General features: G+C 40.6%; 1 protein-coding gene and 1 pseudogene across 1 annotated transcript in view; both read left to right on the forward strand.

Annotated features, from left to right (window-relative positions):
* LOC115476834 overlaps nucleotides 1-19,825 on the forward strand; it is a 557,863-nt pseudogene that overhangs the window by 225,833 nt on the left and 312,205 nt on the right.
* Nucleotides 1-19,825, forward strand: part of LOC115476840 — a 411,909-nt gene that overhangs the window by 38,571 nt on the left and 353,513 nt on the right. Inside the window, exon 5 of the mRNA XM_030213413.1 lies at nucleotides 11,147-13,594. Within this exon, the coding sequence (XP_030069273.1) occupies nucleotides 11,147-13,594 (2,448 nt within the window). The remainder of the gene's footprint in view (nucleotides 1-11,146; nucleotides 13,595-19,825) is intronic.

The following is a 19,825-nucleotide window of genomic DNA, read 5'->3' on the forward strand; positions in this document are numbered from 1 at the left end:
TGATTGAAGGATTAGGGCTGTTCATTGGGGATCAGGGTAGGGTAGGATGCTGCATAGAGAAAGTGCATGCCTCTTGAGGAGGCATTAAATACCATGTGCTCCCTGTGCACTCCACACCCATTCTCTGCCCATAACCCACTCATTTCCTGCTTTCAACTCCCTAAGGAAGAAAGTTATCAACATGAGTTACCATTAAGATATGTTATTTTACTGATAATACCAGTTATTAGTTACAATGTCTCTATGCATAACAGTAGCCAATGTTGATAACTACTCATCTAAACAATTAGCATGGGAATTTTTACTGTGCTGGCAGTTTTTAGCATATATTAGCCCTTATTGCAGGTGCATGGTAAATGGTTAGAACATGCTAAATTCTACTCTAACTGCTTAGCAGATTTTAGTAAACAGGCTCCTGATGTCTAGTATTATATCTCTTGATATTTGTCTATTCAATCATCCTAAACAGAAACAGAATAATGGGGCTGTGTATTCATTTTCTAGCAGAGCTATAAAAACTAAAAATATTCCTCTGAAATTCATTGCATTTTCTTTTGCTTCATTTTCATTTTAGAAATAATTTTTTTAACCCAGACATTCCCATATATTACTTCATCCCCTGGACCCTGTTTATTCCATTTGTGGGGTTTTCATAGTCCAAATATGGCAAAGGCATCTAGAGAGGCAGTCAGTCATGAGACCAGTGCCATTTTCTTATACAATAAAATTGTGTCAGTCTCAGGGATGACCAGTGCCATATTGAAAACAGGAAATAGTATGATAGAAGTGATGGGGGATCACTCCAGCTCCATTTCTGCTACAGACACCCCACAAATGGGATAAGTGGTATCCAGAGGAAATGAAAAAGCATAGAGAATGCCTGGGAGGAGACTTTGTTGATAACATTTGCGTTGTTTTTCAATTTGATGTTGAAGCAAACCAAAATAATCATCACTCAAAATGAAAAAAAAAACCCAACAAATTTCAAATAATGAAATAAAAATTTTTCCCATACACACTTCTACAGAATAAAGGCCTAAGGGCCTCTTTTACCAAATTGTGCTAGTGATTCCAGCATGGCAATGCCAACAAAGCCCATTCAAAGTGAATGGGCTTTGTCAGCATTGCCACACTGGGAATCGGTAGTATGGTTTAGTAAATAAGGCCCTTAGTGAACAACCACATAGCGATCAGTATTGTTCTACCAGTTCGGAAAACTCTGCTTATACAATTCAAAATGAAACTGAGTTTTATAAAAAGTTTTTAAAAAACTAAACATCTTTTTGTAAATCAAGTTTAAATGGAATAATAGCTTTATGGATGGTGCAGTAGAATAAGTGCAAGAGAAAGAATTGGAAAGTAATTCAAATTTCATTTTATATGTTTTGTTTTAGGATGTTATTTTTATGAGATTTTAGTTGGGAAGAACTTACAATTCATATTTCTTATTTTCATGTATTGTTATAGGCAGATTTTATAATGGTTTGGTTGAATGTACAAATACATTTATATATTTACCAGCAGCAGCTGGTGAATGTATAAGTCTGCTATCCATTCATTTCAATGGCTATGGATAGTATAAGGATGAAAGTCTTTCTAACCAGTAATACATTATCCATATAGGACTAGATTCTATATCTAGCACCTTGATTTCCATGTGGAAATCAAAGCGTATTCTATAAAGTTTGCTTTAATTTAGGCATATGTTATAGAATATTCCAAGTACTGTTCCACGTGATTAAATTTAGTCATGGCCAATTAGGCCAACTAAATCCTGGTGTAAATCCCTACACCTAAATTAGGCGAGGAAAAGGTGTATTCTAAAACAATATGCATAGATTTTAGAAATGCCCATGACCCACCCATTCTACTCCCATAACCACACCCACTTTTCAACTATGTGACTTAGAATTTATTTGCACCATGTTACAGAATACGCTTAGCAAGTAGTGCATGTAAATTGTAATTAATGCCAATTACTGCTGATAACATCTAATTATCAGCACTGATTAGCTTGTTAACTAATTAAGTTATGCACATTGTTATGAATATGCTTTGATTTCTGCATGGAAATCGAGGCACAATATATAGAATCCTGGGGATAGTAAGGAGGTGGAGGAAGGGCAGGAGCATGTAATTATCCATATAGTAGCAATATTCAGCCACTCTACAAATAATTTATACATTTACAATAGGTGTGCTCAATAGCAGGTCTAATCTAAATGGATAGCTGTGGCCGCACTGATCATAGGTAGAGGATTGGGGTTGGCCATGGTCCTACCAATATGTTGCCCAACACAGCAACTAGAAAACTTGGAGCTGGACTGGATATTGGTTTGTTTGGTCCCTCCAACAAAAGAGATGTTCTGCTGTCCCTGTCATTGACCGTATAATATTTATAGTTATCTCCACTGATTATACATTTAATAGCACTGGCATTTATATTAAGCTACTTGCCACTGTCATTGAAAATTAGCCCTGTTCTGTTTCTTTTTTTTTTTTTTTTTTTTTTTTAACCTTTATTAATCTTTTAAAGATTCACACAATAATGTGATAATACATCTCACATTAGAAAATAAGGTAAATTCCTTACAAAAAGTAACATAAAGAAGCAATTAACACTTTTTTTTTTTTTTGTCCACAAGTAAGGAAAAATGGGGAAAAGTGGATTCCAAGAAAAGGAAAAATAAAAAAAGGAAAACATTGAATATTATATAATTGCTACCTCTAGATTCAAACTCCAGCCTGCAATGTAGGAGGGCATGTAACAGTCACTTCTACTCTAGCATCCAAAAAATCTTTAAGCTGTTTAGGATCTACGAATTGAAATTGTTTACCCTCAAGCATAACAGTACATATACAAGGAAAACGCAAAACGAAGTTAGCTTTCAAGGCTTCAACTCTGGGACGTAGTTCCAAAAAGGCCCTACGTCTCACTTGTGTCGGCCTGGAAAGATCAGGAAAAATCCTAATCTTGGAGCCCATAAACAGATCATCTAAATGTCTCAGGGAAAGTCTTAATACAGCATTCCGGTCCGGCTCCAGCACAAAAGTGACTAACATTGTAGTCCTATAGGTAATCACATCCAGTGAACTTTCCAGGAAGGAAGTAAGATTCATTTCTTCACCCATTTCTCGTCTAGGGGGATCTCCCATTGTCCCCTTAACATTCCAGATATAATGGGCTCGAGTTACGGGAGGTAATGAGTCTTTGTCCATTCCCAGAATGTCAATCATATATTTTTTCACCATCTCTATTGAGGAAATTAAAGGAGACTTGGGGAAATTAAGAAACCGGAGGTTAAGTCTCCGAGACTGATTTTCAAGGAATTCCAAACGTTTATGTAAGAAATTATTGTCCTTAACCAAAACGGATTCCAAAGACCCCATTTCTTGAATCTTAGTGTCTAATTTTTCAATCTTGGAGGACTGTTGTGCTGTCACCTGTGCCTGAGTCAGGACTGCTTCTGAAAGAATTTTTATATCTTGAGAGTTTTCTTTTAACATACTTTGCATGGAGGAGTGAGTGTTATATACCATGTCCCACAGTGACTCAAGTGTCACAATAGAGGGCTTACTTATTCCAGCTGTTGGCATAAGGGAGTGTGGTGGGGTCTCGGTTCGGGAAAGTCTATTAACAATAGCTTGAGGTAATACCTTTGAAGCCAAATCGGCTGATAACGTGAAGTCCGAGGTCCCACTCAAAAACGCCTCTGTCCTCCCCTCTGGCAGCTCCGAATTCACCACTTCGGTATCGGGTACTGTCTGGACTTCGGCGAGTAGTTCACTTCCTGGTTGTGGAGGTTCCCTGCGGTTCTCGGGGCTTAGGGAAACCCCGTCTCCGCTCCCTATCGACGCCGTCACGTCGACAGTGGCAGAGGGAGTCGAAGTACATAGAGGTCCCGGCGGCGTCCTGGGGAACTGTAGAGTTGTTTGCCTCAGAGCCGGCGAAGGTCCAGGAACCGAGGGAAGCTCCCTCACCTTCCCCCTCCGTTTTCCCATCGCGAACGACGGAACGAGGAAGCCACAAAAGGCTACAATTCACAGCGTCCTCCAGGAGCTCACACAGGTGCGTATATGTAAAGCGCCATCTTGGAATCCCAGCCCTGTTCTGTTTCTGTCTTTTAAATAAACTGCCTTGAAATGTGAAAGCGTATTTCCTAATTGGTTAATAAAAACCGTTGAAACATAAATAAACTGCCTTGTACTGGGTAACTTGCTAAGGTGCCATATTAAATTGAATTAAACTGAAAGTTGCCTTTTTTAAAGAGGTTGACTAGCACAGTGATGTAGGTTCTGAACGAAGAAAACAGAGGGTTCAAATATCACTTCTCACACTCACACTCTCGGTGATTTGGGGGAAACCACTTCATACTCCATTGCCTCAGGTACAACTGGATTGTAAGCCATTTTGTGCAGGGAAATAATTCATGTGCCGGAATATTTAACTCATCTTGAGCTTTGATTTGGAAAAAGTGACCAATAGATCTAAAACAATTTAAATCTATATGTCATACCATAGAATATGGTGTATTTCTTCTTGTTTGAAGTTAACAGATGAAATTTCCTGCATGTAGAACATTAATTTCTAGTGGTTATCATTATTTGATTAACTGTAGTCCTTGTTTCCATCATTTAGGGCCTCTTTTACAGAGTTAAGAATATTTATATAATAGTAAGCAGAATCCTCTGTGGAAAGGAAGTACTTATGGTATCAGTAATGTAACTTACCTTGTGTTTGGTTTAGGAATTTGTTATTAATGTTATAAGGTAAGGTTGAACTCATCCTGTTTGAAATCATAAAAGAGAATTAGGCAAAGACGTATGCAGAAAGACTGGAAAATATAAAATAAGTTTTATTGAAAGTTGGTACAGAAGCTAAGCAGGAAGCAAATTGGGCAATAATAAGCATATAGTGAGGCATTTGGGGTTTGCCCTGCTCTAAGATACAGAATAGATTAGCTGCCTTATTACCTTCTTAAGCAGGCTTGGGACAAAAGGTGGATAAACTGTACTGTGTATATATAGGCCAAATTAATAACATTTTTATTATTTATTAGGATTTATTTACCGACTTTTTGAAGGAATTCACTCAAGGCAGTGTACAGTAAGAATAAATCAAACATGAGCAATAGACAATTACAACAGTAAAAATATTCAAATAACAATACAAAGTGTGGCGTGTATACTACTTACAATGTCAACACAATATGTAGTAGAACATTTTAATTGACAATGTAGAGTACGAGCAAAGATGGAACATATAGATAGGTAAGAGAGTAAGAGGAGTTAGAAAATAAGGTGACTAATCTAAAGAAAGGTGCAGATGAGGTAAGAGAGATGGTTAAATATTATCTTAGCTAGGGTAGGAGTGGATAAACATGTCCAGCTGCAGTATTTGCAGCCCATATCACTCCTTGTGTGTATGAGTGAGAATAACAAGTTAGTTACTTCTTCCATTAAAGGCCTGGTTGAAAAGCCAAGTTTTCACCTGCTTCCTGAAGTAGAAATAGTCTTGTGTTAAGTGGAGCCTTTCAGGGAGTGCATTCCAGTGTGGGGGCTACTCTGGAGAAGGCTCGCTTGTAGGTATCACATCATGTAATGTCTTTTGGAGAGGGTGTAGTTAGTGATAGTCCTTGAGAGGACCTTTGTTGTCCTTGGAGGTGTGTAGAGGATCATCCTATTCTTCAGGTACTCAGTGCCATTTCCTTTAAGGGCCTTGAAGATCAGACATAGAGTTTTAAATTTAGCCATGTATTGTACTAGTAGCCAGTGAAGGTTTTGCAAAAATGGTGTGATATGGTCATGTCACTTGCAACCTTCTGTTAGTCTTGCTGCAGCATTCTGAATCAATTGGAGCTGGTGCAGGACCTTTGTAGTCACACTGTTGTAGAGTTCATTACAGTAATCAAGTCGATGTTATCATGGCATGCACAACTGGGATAAGATTTACCTTCTCGATGTAAAGAGAGAGGCAACGTAGCTGTCGCAAATAGCAGAAGCGGCTCTTGAAGGTTGCTTGGATTTGGGAAATCAAAGTAAGTGTTGAATCTAACTGTATTCCAAGGTTCCTGACTTGTGATTTGATGGGGAGTTCATACTTCCCAAAAGAGATTTTGATGTCAGCTATGTATCCACGTCTTCTTTTTCATAAGATATTGCACAAAGTCAGCAACTCATCTCTGAACTGCTTCCATCTATTTAATCACCCTCCCAACTCTGCAACAAGCTTCCTTTCTTAAGATTTCTACCTTCATCCCCCTTGCAGCTGTCAGAGCTATGAAGCCTCTTGCCTTGGGGCATGAACTTCTGAACATCTACTGAGTAAACTATCTACATTTATTCAATAAAGTAAATTTCGGAAAAAGAAAAGAGACTTCTGGGTGTGCTGATGTGCTGAAGTTACACATTCTTGGATATTAAAGCCTTAAGTATACTACACTTTAAGAGGCCCTGATAGCAGTGGCGTTCCTAGCCTGGATGGCACCCAGGGCGGATCGCCGATGCACCCCCCTGGCAAAATGACCCCCCCCAGGTGCACGCCGCTGGGGGGGGGGGGTGCAGCGGCGCACGCCTGCCGGCTCCGAGTTTGCTAACTTCGCTCGTTCACTGCAGCTCCCTCTGCCCCGGAAGTAACCTGTTCCGAGGCAGAGGGAGCTGCAGTGAACAAGCGAAGACAGCAAACTCAGAGCCGACAGGCGTGCGCTGCGGCACCCCCCAGTGGCGTGCACCCGGAGTGGACCGCCCCCACTGCCCCCCCTTGGTACGCCACTGCCTGACAGTAAGCAAGAAGGTCAAAACATCCTGCCCATACTTCAGTCTCCATACCACCTCATTTGCATACCATAAATCACTGGCTTCAGTAATCACTGTGGTAAATTCCACCATTCATGTATGCATACAAATGCTTATTACAAGACAGATGTATTCCACATATTAGCAAAGGTGGAAAGAAGAGCGAATGACAGCCAGCATGCTTAAAAGGTGACGTGAAAGAGGCTATTAGAGCCAAATGACCATCCTTCAAAGAATGGAAAAATGATCTAAATGAAGACAATAAGAAGCAACATAAGCAGTGTCAAGCTAGATGCAAGGCATTGATAAAGAAGGCTAAAAGAGAACATGAAGAAAAACTTGCCATGGAGACAAAACCTCATAGTTTTCCATCAAATATTCAAAAAGCATATTTACATAGAGGTGTTAGCATATACACCACTTTGAGAGCTGGTATAAATGTCAGCATGTATTTTCCTTGCATAAAATAAAGAATTTATAATTTACACATGAATGTGTACATCAGAAGCAGAAAGCCTGTGAGGGAATCTGTGGGGCCATTAGATCATGAAGGATCAAAAGGGGCACTCAGGGAGGACAAGGTTATAGTGGACAGATTGATTGAATGTTTTGCTTCAGTCTTTACAGAAGAAGATGTAAGAGATCTACCTGTACCAGAAATGGTTTTTAAAGGTGATAATGTGGAGGAACTGAAAGAAATCTTGGTGAACCTTCGAGATGTACTGAGCCAAATCGACAAGTTAAAGAGTGATAATCACCTGGACCAGATGGTATACACCCCAGGATACTGAAAGAGCTCAAAAATGAAATTGCTGATCTGTTGTTAGTGATCTGTAACCTTTTGTTAAAAGTATCTATAGTATCTGAAGATTTGAGGGTGGCTAATGTAATGTCAATTCCTAAAAAGGGTTCCAGGGGTGATCCAGGAAATTACAAACTGGTAAGCCTGACTTCAGTGCCAGGGAAAATATTGGAAACCATTATAAAGAATAAAATTATGGAACACATAGACAAACATGGTTTAATGGGACAGAGCCAGCATGGGTTCAGCCAAGGGAAGTCTTGCCTCACCAATTTGCTTAATTTCTTTGAAGGTGTAAATAAACATGTGGATAAAAGTGAGCCAGTTGATGTAGTGTATCTAGATTTTCAGAAATCTTTTGACAAAGTTCCTCAGGAGAGACTCCTGAGAAAATTAAAAAGTCATGGGATAGGATGCAGAAGCGGAACCAGGTTGACAGTGTGGAGGAGTGAAACAGCAGGAGAGTGGACTTCTGCCGGCACTGGTGCACATTTTCAATGCAACACAATGAGAAAAAAATATGCGCCGGCAGAACTCCATTTGGCGGACCGGCCACTCCCTGGTGCCCCACCTAGCTATGCCATTGATAGAAGGCAATGTCCATCTGTGGATTAGGAATTGGTTAAATGGCCATTTTTCTCAATGGAGGAGGGAGAACAGTGGAGTGCCACAGTGATCTGTATTGGGACCAGTGCTATTTAACATATGTATATTTAACGTATGTGTTAGGCGGGGAGAGTCTGATAGGCACGGACAGGGAGAGGGATCTTGGGGTGATAGTATCTGAGGACCTGAAGGCGACGAAACAGTGCGACAAGGCGGTGGCCGTAGCTAGAAGATTGCTAGGCTGTATAGAGAGAGGAGTGACCAGCAGAAGAAAGGAGGTTTTAATGCCCCTGTATAAGACGTTGGTGAGGCCCCACCTGGAGTATTGTGTTCAGTTTTGGAGGCTGTATCTTGCAAAGGATGTTAAAAAAATGGAAGCGGTGCAAAGAAAAGCTACGAGGATGGTATGGGATTTGCATTCCAAGACGTATGAAGAGAGACTTGCTGACCTGAACATGTATACCCTGGAGGAAAGGAGGAACAGGGGTGATATGATACAGACGTTCAAATATTTGAAAGGTATTAATCCACAAACAAATCTTTTCCAGAGATGGGAAGGCGGTAGAACGAGAGGACATGAAATGAGATTGAAGGGGGGCAGACTCAGGAAAGATGTCAGGAAGTATTTTTTCACGGAGAGGGTGGTGGACGCTTGGAATGCCCTCCCGCGGGGGGGGTGGTGGAGATGAAAACGGTAACGGAGTTCAAACATGCGTGGGATATGCATAAAGGAATCCTGTGCAGAAGGAGTGGATCCTCAGAAGCTTAGCTGAAATTGGGTGGCGGAGCAGGTGGGGGGAAGAGGGGTTGGTGGTTGGGAGGCTAGGATAGGGAAGGGCAGACTTATACGGTCTGTACCAGAGCCGGTGATGGGAGGCGGGACTGGTGGTTGGGAGGCGGGAAATACTGCTGGGTAGACTTATACGGTCTGTGCCCTGAAAAGGACAGGTACAAATTCAAGGTAAGGTATACACATATGAGTTTGTCTTGGGCAGACTGGATGGACCATGCAGGTCTTTTTCTGCCGTCATCTACTATGTTACTATGTATATGTTACTATGTATATATGATCTGGAAAACAGAACAATGCATGAGGTGACTAAATTTGCAGATGATATGAAACTATTCAAAGTTGTCAAAACACATGCGGATTGTGGAAAATTGCAGGAAGACCGTTGAAAATTGGAAGACTGGGCATCCAATGGCAGATGAAATTTCATGTGAACAAATGCAAAGTGATGCACATTGGGAAGAATAATCTGAACCATAGTTACCTGATGCTAGAGTCTGCCTTGGGGGTCAGCACTCAAGGTTGTGTTACATTTTATTTGACTGCTTCATTACTAGTTTTGTCCAGCACCAATAAATGAGGCTGTGGTTGGTTATACCCACTCAAATTTCTGACTCTTTATTTCTACTTAAAACTCATTGGTTTGTTATGCTTAATACTTAATCTGGGGGGAGGGGGAGGTGTTTCACATCTCCTGTTATCACTGATTTCTTAGTGTTCAGATGATTGTACAATTATACAGAGAACCATAGGTATGAGAAGGGTCCTATAGAGTAACATGCATTTTTGATGATTGCACACTTAGGGTGGGCATTGTGAGTGTGTATGTGTTTGTTTGATCCTATGCCTGTTCATAGGTGATGTACTGAAGTTCCAAGGTGAAGATTTGAGTATATTAGCCTCTGACACAGGCAAAGTTGCCAACATGTGAATATCCCTAAGGACTGAATTTCAGAAGATAATACCACCCTAATTGGATTGCTTCTTAAGTTGTTTTGTTTCTGAAACAAATTTAAGGATTATCTGAAATAATTCATTGTTAACGTTGATATCACTGAGATCATTTTCTAATCCAATCTAAATTTTTATGTGCTATATTTGGAATATCTCTTTAACAAATATGCTATATCAATTTTATTTTAATATCTAACATTTACTGTTCAGATGTATAGAATTATACAGATAATGAATTGATAGCATGAGGTAGATGGTATCTGCCAGCTCACAAACACATTCACCTACTCACACATTTTCTGTACAACTGTAAACTGAAACACTGGAGCAGTATCTGGCAATATCACAGTCCTAAAACAATAATGGGGAAACGATTAGTAGTAATGGTCACATACTGGCACAAATTGTAATATGCAATTCTTCATCTTACTTATGTTAGCTGCTGACTTTAACAGCTTTGCATAATCGCTTCCAATGAATACAACCATTTTATTCTCTGTCACCCAACTTTAGACTTTGATACTGCAGAATATCTTATGCCAGCAATATTGAGCTTTAAGAATACTGTGCCTACCGTTTATACAAGATCGGAAAATATGTGAAACATGGAAAGTTCTTGTTTCTCCTTGTATCCTAATCAGGTTCAAAGTAGAACACTTCATCATTTAATAACAGACTACTAGGCTTCTAGTATTCTTGGATTTTAATTTTGGGATCAGGATATTATAGGTGATCATCAGAATGAAAACTGTAGAAAAGGAACACATTTGTGCATCTGAATAAGATTTCATTTACTTAAAATATTGCTTGGATTTAAATGTAATCCGAATATCTCAAACTGCATCTAGAATAAAATGTACTTTTATTTTCTTCTAAGTGAGACGTTTTCTAAAAATGTTCATTTATTTGGGGGATGACTTAGAAGTAGCTTGAAGTCATCGAGATACTGCAGTTTTCTTGTTAAGACTCAGTGTGTCGCTGTTGACCAATGCGGAACAAAAGCTGGCGCTGGAGATCCGTTGGAACCTCCTCCTATGTATTTCTATGACACAATACAGATCAAAGAAGAAGCACTTCCACAGGAGACCATCACACTGTTACAGGCGAAAAGAAAAGCGTCGCCTTCCCTGCCAGAGAAAGAGGTGGATTTTTAATATCGACTTCATCTAATTGAAGAATATTTCGAATGCTGAATTTGCTCAGGGGAAAATCTGTTTCTGGCCATGGAAGTGCTGCTTATATTACACAGAGAGGCTGAATATGGAGTCAGACGGCAAGTACTTTTATCATTTCTATTGTGGCTCTGCCAGGCGGGTTCTGGACAGATTAATTATTCCATTCCTGAAGAAATGGAAAGAGGTTCGTTTGTGGGACATATTGTAAAAGACCTGAGTCTCAATACAAAAGACTTTTCAAGTCGGAAATTCCGTATGGTTTCAAGTGCCAAAAAGCAATATTTCAGTATTAATTCAGAAAATGGAAACTTGTATGTGAATGACAGAATAGATAGAGAAGAAATGTGTGGAGAATCTACACACTGTTTCCTAAACATTGAAACAATTCTTGAAAACCCTTTGAATGTTTTTCACATCACGGTGACGATTCTGGATATTAACGATAATGCGCCGAGTTTCTTTAAGAATGTTATTGAACTGGAAATAATTGAGACTATTTCGCCAGGTGCTCGTTTCCCTCTTGGAAACGCCCGAGATCCCGATGTTGGCCCCAATTCATTGCAAAATTATCAGCTCAGTTCCAATCAGTTTTTTGTTCTGGAAGAGAAGGAGGGTACTGACGGAAAGAAATATGCCGAACTGGTGCTGGAGAAACCACTAGATAGGGAGAAACAAAGTATTTTAAATTGTATTCTCACTGCATCTGATGGAGGAGATCCAATCAGAACCGGCACTGTTCAGGTTAATATTAAAGTTACTGATGCAAATGATAATTTCCCCACTTTTACTCAAAATATTTACAAGGCAACACTGAGAGAAAATATACCTACAGACACCACAGTACTTCAAGTCAAAGCCAATGATAAGGACGAAGGTTCATATGCACAAATCATATATTCTTTCGAAAATATACCAGACATTGCTCGTCATATATTCAGCCTAGATTCTAAAAGTGGAGAAATCATAATCAATGGGCACCTAGATTTTGAAGAAATAAAGCAGTTCCAAATGGATGTGGAAGCCAAGGATGGAGGTGGTCTGGCATCCCACTGTACTGTGATCATTGAGGTTCTTGATGAGAATGATAATGCACCTGAGATCACACTTACATCCCTTTCCACCACAATTCCTGAAGATTCTCCTCCTGGAACGGTGATTGCGTTGATCAAAGTCCATGATCAAGATTCTGGAGAAAACGGTGAGGTCACCTGTCATGTCCAAGTTGATTTTCCTGGCAAGATAGTATCGTCTTCAAGTAATTATTACAAGATTTTAACTGACAGTAACCTAAATAGAGAAGAATTCTCGGAATACAATGTTACAATCGTAGCAACAGATAAAGGTTATCCTGCGCTTTCCACCAGAAGAACAATTCCAATACAGATTACAGATATCAACGATAACGCACCAGTTTTTGAGCAAATGATTTACTCGGTTTACATCACGGAAAATAATTTATCAGGAACCTCAATTTTCAGTGTAAAGGCTTCAGATCCGGATTTTGAACAGAACTCTAGAATCATTTATTCCATAAAGAACAATGACACTGAGAAGCTGCTTGTGTCCTCCTACGTTTCCATCAACTCACAGACTGGAATCATCTATTCTGGACGCTCTTTCGACTACGAGCAATTAAGGGAGTTTCAATTTCAAGTGAAGGCTCAAGATAGTGGATCCCCACCTCTAAGTGGTAATTGCATTGTGAAAGTGTTTATTATAGATCATAATGACAATGCGCCTAAAATCCTGTACCCCTCACTTGGATCTGATGGCTCGGATTTATATGAGATGATTTCTCCTTCTGTTGAAAGAGGTTCTTTAGTTACCAAAGTGGTGGCTGTGGATGCTGATTCTGGCCACAACGCTTGGCTCTCTTATCATTTGCTCCAGGCTACAGAACCAGCGTTGTTTAGTATTGGTCCCCACTCCGGAGAAATAAGGACATCTCGAGTCCTGATGGACAGAGATGCTATGAAGCAAAAACTGTGTATTTTAGTGAAAGATAGTGGGCAACCATCTCTTTCAACAACAGTTACTATGAACATAATATTTGCTGAAAACTTCCAAGAAGTTCTCCCAGAATTAAGCAACCAATCCGGGGACTCCGAAAATCAATCTGAATTGAATTTTTATTTAGTAATGGCGTTAGCTTTGATCTCCTTTCTGTTTCTTTTGACTATCTTCCTGTTGCTGCTGACCAAATGTCTAAGATCAAACAAGCCAACGGTTCTTCAATGCTTGGGTTCTGATATTTACTCAAGAGCTGATACTAGGTTTCCCCCACACTACAGCGATGGAACTTTACCTTACAATTACCAACTGTGCACTGCAACAGAATCTGGAAAGAATGAATTCGCTTTCCTGGAACCAAATATTGAAGGATTGGAAGATATGTTCACTGGCAACAGAGAGACACAGTATAAGAACAAACAAGCTACCACTGTTAACACTGATTCTGACGCTTATGAAAAGGTAAGCTCGTTTCTTAGATGCACATCACTATTTGGCTTAGTTGTTCAAGTGTTGTTTATTTTTTCTTATAACATAAGCAGGCATGAGACCAGGCATGACAGGTGAAACATTGCAAAACATAAACATGGTTGATAAATCCCAATAAATGCATAAATAAATCAACATTTCAAATAATGATACAACAGACAAAGGTGTTATGGTAACATTGTTGGGTGCTTGGCCACAGCTTTATTCAAACAATTCAACAACAGAAGTGTTTGAAACTAGTAGCTCAATTGGAGCCACGCCCTACCTTGCCCAGATAGGCAGGTATGCTGTAGTTGTGGTACACCTTGGCCCACCTTGTGCTTTCCTCTATAGCTAGGCCACATATTTCTTTGGTTTTCTGGTCACAGTCCTTTGCCCTCCCATGCTCGCTATGCTTCAGTTAGGTGCACGCAACAGGGCCACTGCCCAGTATAGGTCTCATTCTCATCTTTTGGTGGCCCACAAACTATTTTCTATTTGTTGTTCCCATACACATGCTTATCTGGGCTTGGGTGTCTCCACAGCTGTGACAAAGCACAAGCAGTAATGAACAGTAATCCGGGTGATCAAGGCTGGCTTTAACAGAGACCCAGTGACTTCTAGTAAAAGAATACCCTTCACATGTAGATGGCTTCAACAAATAGAGAAGGTGGGAGCAGGGGTAGACAGACCATTTGGGCAACTGGGCAGTGTCTGAGGGCCCAGAGGCTTTAGGGGGCCCAGAGGATCTGCCCAAGTGCCAGCACACACTACAGCCCTCCCCCGTCCTTCCTTGAAAGGCAGATTGCTTGAAGCCTGGTTCATGTATGCTCCGCCCTCCAACACCCTAGCCACCAATGATTCTCCAAGATGTCATGGTGACATCTGTGATGCCTGCAAGGAGCCACTCTATCACTGCACTGACTCACTCTTGGCCTTGGAGGGTGGAGTGCTGGTCCGAGCATCACACTTGGCTGCCACCATGTTAAACGTGGCAATGCTCACATGCTCTCTCAGACCTTTGCTAATACATCTAAAATCATTCTTAAATAAGTGTTGAAGTGCTGAGTGTTAAGTAAATTAAATAAAGTGATTGTCTTTCAGAATTTATTTTTGGAATTGGCCAAAGATAGATATCTAAATTAGAAACAGGATGCATTACTATTTAGAGGTCTGTGAGATTCAACTGAAGACATCTAGGCAAAATTTCCCAAAATAATTTTATCTTTAGTATAATATCATCCTGGTACAGTATGTTGTGATGTCTGAAGTTTCTTTATCTTATTTATACTTTACTTTTAAGTGGTGTTAAACATTAATAAAAAAAAAAACAATATTCCTATAACTCAAGTGAAATAGCCTCATTCAAATGATTCCACTAAACATGAAGCATAACAAAGAACATAAATATTTCAGCAAATATTGCCCATCCATTTATTTATTTATTTATTTGTTGCATTTGTATCCCACATTTTTCCACCTCTTTGCAAGCTCAATGTGGCTTACAGTATGCTGTAATGGCGATCGCCATTACCGGAATAAGAAATACAGAGTGGTATTGCATTAAAGTTCATAAGTGACGTGGAGGGGCATAATCGAACGTGAATGCCTATCTCCATGGGTGTCTATGTCCGAAAACGGGTATGTGAAGAGGCGGGACAGACCGTATTTTTGAAAAAATGGACGTTTTTGAGCTGGGCATTTGTTTTTTTTAGCGATAATGGAAACTAAAAACGCCCAGCTCAAAAACGTCCTAATCTGAGCCATTTGGTCATGGGAGGGGCCAGAATTTGTAGTACACTGGCCCCCCTGATATGCCAGGACACCAACTGGGCACCCTAGAGGTCAGTGCGGTGGACTTCAGAAACAGCTCCCACATGCATAGCTCCTTTACCACGGGTGCTGAGCACCCAATCCCAATCCCCCTCCCCCAAAACCCACTACCCACAAATGTACAACACTATTATAGCTCTTAGGGGTGAAGGGGGCATCTACATGTGGGTACAGTGGGTTTTGGAGACCTCCCATTTACCAGCACAAGTGTTACAGGTAGGGGGGATGAGCACTGCGGTACCCACTAAAAGTGCTTCAGGGACCTCCATACACGCAGGCCTCTAGGACTTGTTGCTGCTATATAACATTGGCACACCAGTTGACACCTGAAGACTAATCTCTCTGAAAACGTCCTTTATTGGAATAAGCACGCTTACTCACAGTTAACTGCAGATCAGAGGTTGTGCCCCACTGACAACGAGTCTCCCTGGTACTGAGATGAGCAGTAGGTCAGAGCTGGCAGAATGCTGTACAATGCCATCTTGCAGCCACATTCAAGGAAAGAACTAAGTTCTGTAACGTGGCTAGCACGTGAAAGGGATCTAAAACTGGCTTACAAAAATGGCCACTACCTCATGGACTACCGGAAACAAAACAGGGCACACTCTGACCCAGTAAGCAGGGGGAAAAGTACCATGGGAGTAGAGCCTACCAACTACCAACATCGTGAGCATTTACCACAAGCTAGTGGAATCACGGAGCCCAATACCCTACACCCACCACAATGCATTGTTGATGTGACTCTGCAGTGCGCATAACAGAAAAGGTGTCAAGCTCACCCGAGAGCCACATCAGAACCAGGGAAAGGCTGTCAGAGGATAGAACACATTCTGCTGTCATGGAGGTGGGTACGGCATTTGAGGCTGGCATAGAGGTTGGAATAAAAGTTTTTAAAGTGGTTTTTGTTTGGTGGGAGGGGGTTAGTGACCACTGGGGGAGTCCGGGGAGGTCATCCCCGATTTCCTCCAGTGGTCATCTGGGCAGTTGGGGCACTTTTTTGGGACTCGTTCGTGAAAAAAAGGGTCCAAAAAAAGTGACCCAAAATCGCGGTAAAAACGCCTTTTTTTCGATTATCAGCTAAAGACGCCCATCTCTCCTCGGCCGATAACCACGCCCCAGTTCCGCCTTCACCACGCCTCTGACACGCCCTCATCAACTTTACCCGTTTCCGCGACAGATTGCAGTTGGAAACACCCAAAATCGGCTTTTGATTATACCGATTTGGGCGCCCATGGGAGAAAGACGCCCATCTCCCAATTTGGGTCGCAATATAGGCATTTTTCTCTTTCAATTATAAGCTTGAGAGTATTTTAAGCAGTCAGGTATAGAGAGTTCATTTCCGGAATGAGAAATAAAGTGGTATTGCGTTAAAAGTTCATTAGTGACAGAGTAGGTTAGGCAATCAAATATAGAGGGTTCAGTTTTGTCCAGGTGTGGTATAAGTTTCATTTTCTGGTATTTAGGATGGATCATTGTGGTATGCCTTTTTGAACAGGTTGGTTTTTAGTGATTTTCGGAAGTTTGTTAGGTCGTGCATTGTTTTTATGCCGTTTGGTAGTGCATTCCATAGTTGGGTGCTTATGTAGTAGAATCTGGATGCATATGTTGAGTGGAGATTCAGGAATGTGCGTGCTGACCTTTTTGTGTTTCTGGTTGGTAGATCTATGAGGTCTGTCATGTAGGCCGGGGCTTCACCGTGAATAATTTTGTGAACCAGGGTGCAAATTTTGAACGCAATACGTTCTTTGAGTAGAAGCCAGTGTAGTTTTTCTTTTAGTGGTTTGGCGCTTTCGTATTTTTTCCAAATATGAGTCTGGCTGCGGTGTTTTGGGCAGTTTGAAATTTCTTAATGATTTGTTCTTTGCATCCAGGTAAGATTGCATTACAGTAGTCTAGGTGGCTTAGCACCATTGATTCTACCAGGCTGCGGAATATATATCTCGGGAAGAAAGGTTTTACTGTTTTGAGTTTCCACATTGAATGGAACATTTTCTTTGTTGTATTTTTCGCTTGGCTTTCTAGTGTGAGATTTCAGTCGATTGTGACTCCGAGAATTTTCAGGCTATCTGAGACAGGAAGGGTATAGTCTGGGGTGTTTATAGTGGTGGGTTTGTTTGTGTTGTATTGTGATGAGAGGATGAGACATTGTGTTTTTTCTGCGTTGAGTTTTAATTGAAATGCATCCGCCCATGAATTCATGATATGGAGGCTGTGTTTGATTTTATTTGTGATTTCTGTTGGTTCATGTTTGAATGGGATGTAGATCGTGACATCTGCATAGATGTAAGGATTAAGGCCTTGGTTGGATAACGATTTGGCTAGAGGTGTCATCATTAGGTTGAAGAGGGTCGGTGAAAGCGATGATCCTTGGGGTACTCCACATTCTGGTTTCCATGGTAATGATGTGTTTGAATTTGATATCATTTGGCATGTTTTTGCGGTTAGGAAGCCCTTGATCCAATTAAGTACGCTTCCACCGTTCCCGAAGTATTCTAGGATGTTTAGTAATATTTTATGGTTTACCATGTCGAATGCACTGGTTATACAAGGACTTCAATGCTACTATTACTAATACTGATAATATTAACAATTGTGGCAGTTTTAAAGTACACATATTATCACACAGTAGTTATTTGTTCCAGATATGTTAAAATCAATTGTAGGGCCAACATAAGAATTTAGCAAAGGATTATGATCTACAAAAACATTTTTGTCCAAATCTACAGGCCTAGTGCATAAATGAATTTTTCTCAAATCTGTTTCTAAGAAACAAAGTTTTCCAAATATTTTTAAAAAATAAGGCTTAAGAGGTAGAATGATGTATTTCAAACCTGTGCTCAGCATGCCAGTCCTGCTTTGTAGAGGTATCACTACAGACGGCAACACGGATGTCCACATGGGATGCTGAGCTGTGGAGATGCTGCCCAGAAGATAGAGGAGAGGCTCGCTGTGCATTGTCAAGCCACCTTCTATATTTTCTTTCTGTCCCTCTAATGTGTTCATGCATTCCCCAGGTTGGCCAATAGTGATCTGGACTGTATCATTCTGGGGCTGAACCAGGGAAATTGCACAGCCAGCAAAAAGTATGACGATGTCAATAGTGAAACATCCTTAGGCAGCCATAATCCATGGGGACAGAATTGATGCTTCAGGCACTTAAATTAGGATGTTATGTGAACCTAAAAGTTATTGTATGACATTATCCTTGGATAATAATGAAACTGGGCTAATAAAAGGTTAAAATTGCAATCATGATTTTTTTCAGGACATATCTCTGCACGTTATTATTTGTGACATGTGGTGTTATGTCCCAAGTGGCAAGGACTTATAACAGGATTTTTTTCAGTGACAGCCCCTTTGTTCTGTAATGGGATACTAGAGGCTCTGAGGTTAAAACTGGATTTCTAAGTTTTCCAGAAAAAGTTGGCTTTTCCCTGGATAAGGTGTACTCAATGATGGAGTAGGTGGGCTGCAGCTGGGTTCTTTAATTCACCTTTAGTCTTGCTTGTGAGATGGCATCTTAGAGGAGGACATTACTGAATGAATCTTAGGGGCCTTTTTACTAAACTGGGCTTGCAGTTAGCATGTGAATTAGTGTGCACGCACAAAGTAACCGTTACCATAGTGGCATGATAGTGCACACTAATTCTTGAGCTAAAGATACAGAAAATGGGTGGGTTATTGATAGGAAATGAGCATGGACTACTTTACTGCATGCTGCCTTTGTTGGAGTTTGCATGGATGCCCTTACTGCCTCTTAAATAGGAGACAGTAAAAGCATCTGCACTAAGGAAGTCCTAAAAATCATATGGCACTAAATCATATGGTGCTAAATGCATTTAGGGGGAGAGTCAATATAGGGCACCTAAAAATTGGTGTTGAAATCAGTGCCAACTAAGGCTATTCTATAATTGGTGCCTAGGGGTGCCAATTATACAATATGCTTAGTTTATATCTCAGTGCCTAAAACTACGCACATCCATGTACATCAACGAAAATGTGGTGTAAATTCCAGCACATAGATTTGCGCACACTGGGCCATATTCTATATCTACATGCATAAATGTCAGAACACTCACGAAATGCCCATTTCTCCACCCATAACCATGCCTCTTTTTGCCTGCACATATTAGAAGTTCAGCGCACTTCGTTACAGAATATGCTTAGTGATTTGTGCACTTAAATTCTAATCACTGCCAATTAGTAGTCATTATTGCTTGTTAAGTGCTGTTATCAGCACTCAGCTTGTTAAGCTTGTTAAATTACGCACATTGTTATAGAGTCCACTTGGATTTCAATGCGGATCTCTAGGCACGCTATATAGAATCTGGGGGTTAGTACCAGCTAAAAATGTTAGCACACCTTATTAAAGGACCCCCCCCCCCCCCCACT

This window comes from Microcaecilia unicolor, chromosome 8 (assembly GCF_901765095.1).
Source record: "Microcaecilia unicolor chromosome 8, aMicUni1.1, whole genome shotgun sequence".
NCBI classification, from domain to species: domain Eukaryota; kingdom Metazoa; phylum Chordata; class Amphibia; order Gymnophiona; family Siphonopidae; genus Microcaecilia; species Microcaecilia unicolor.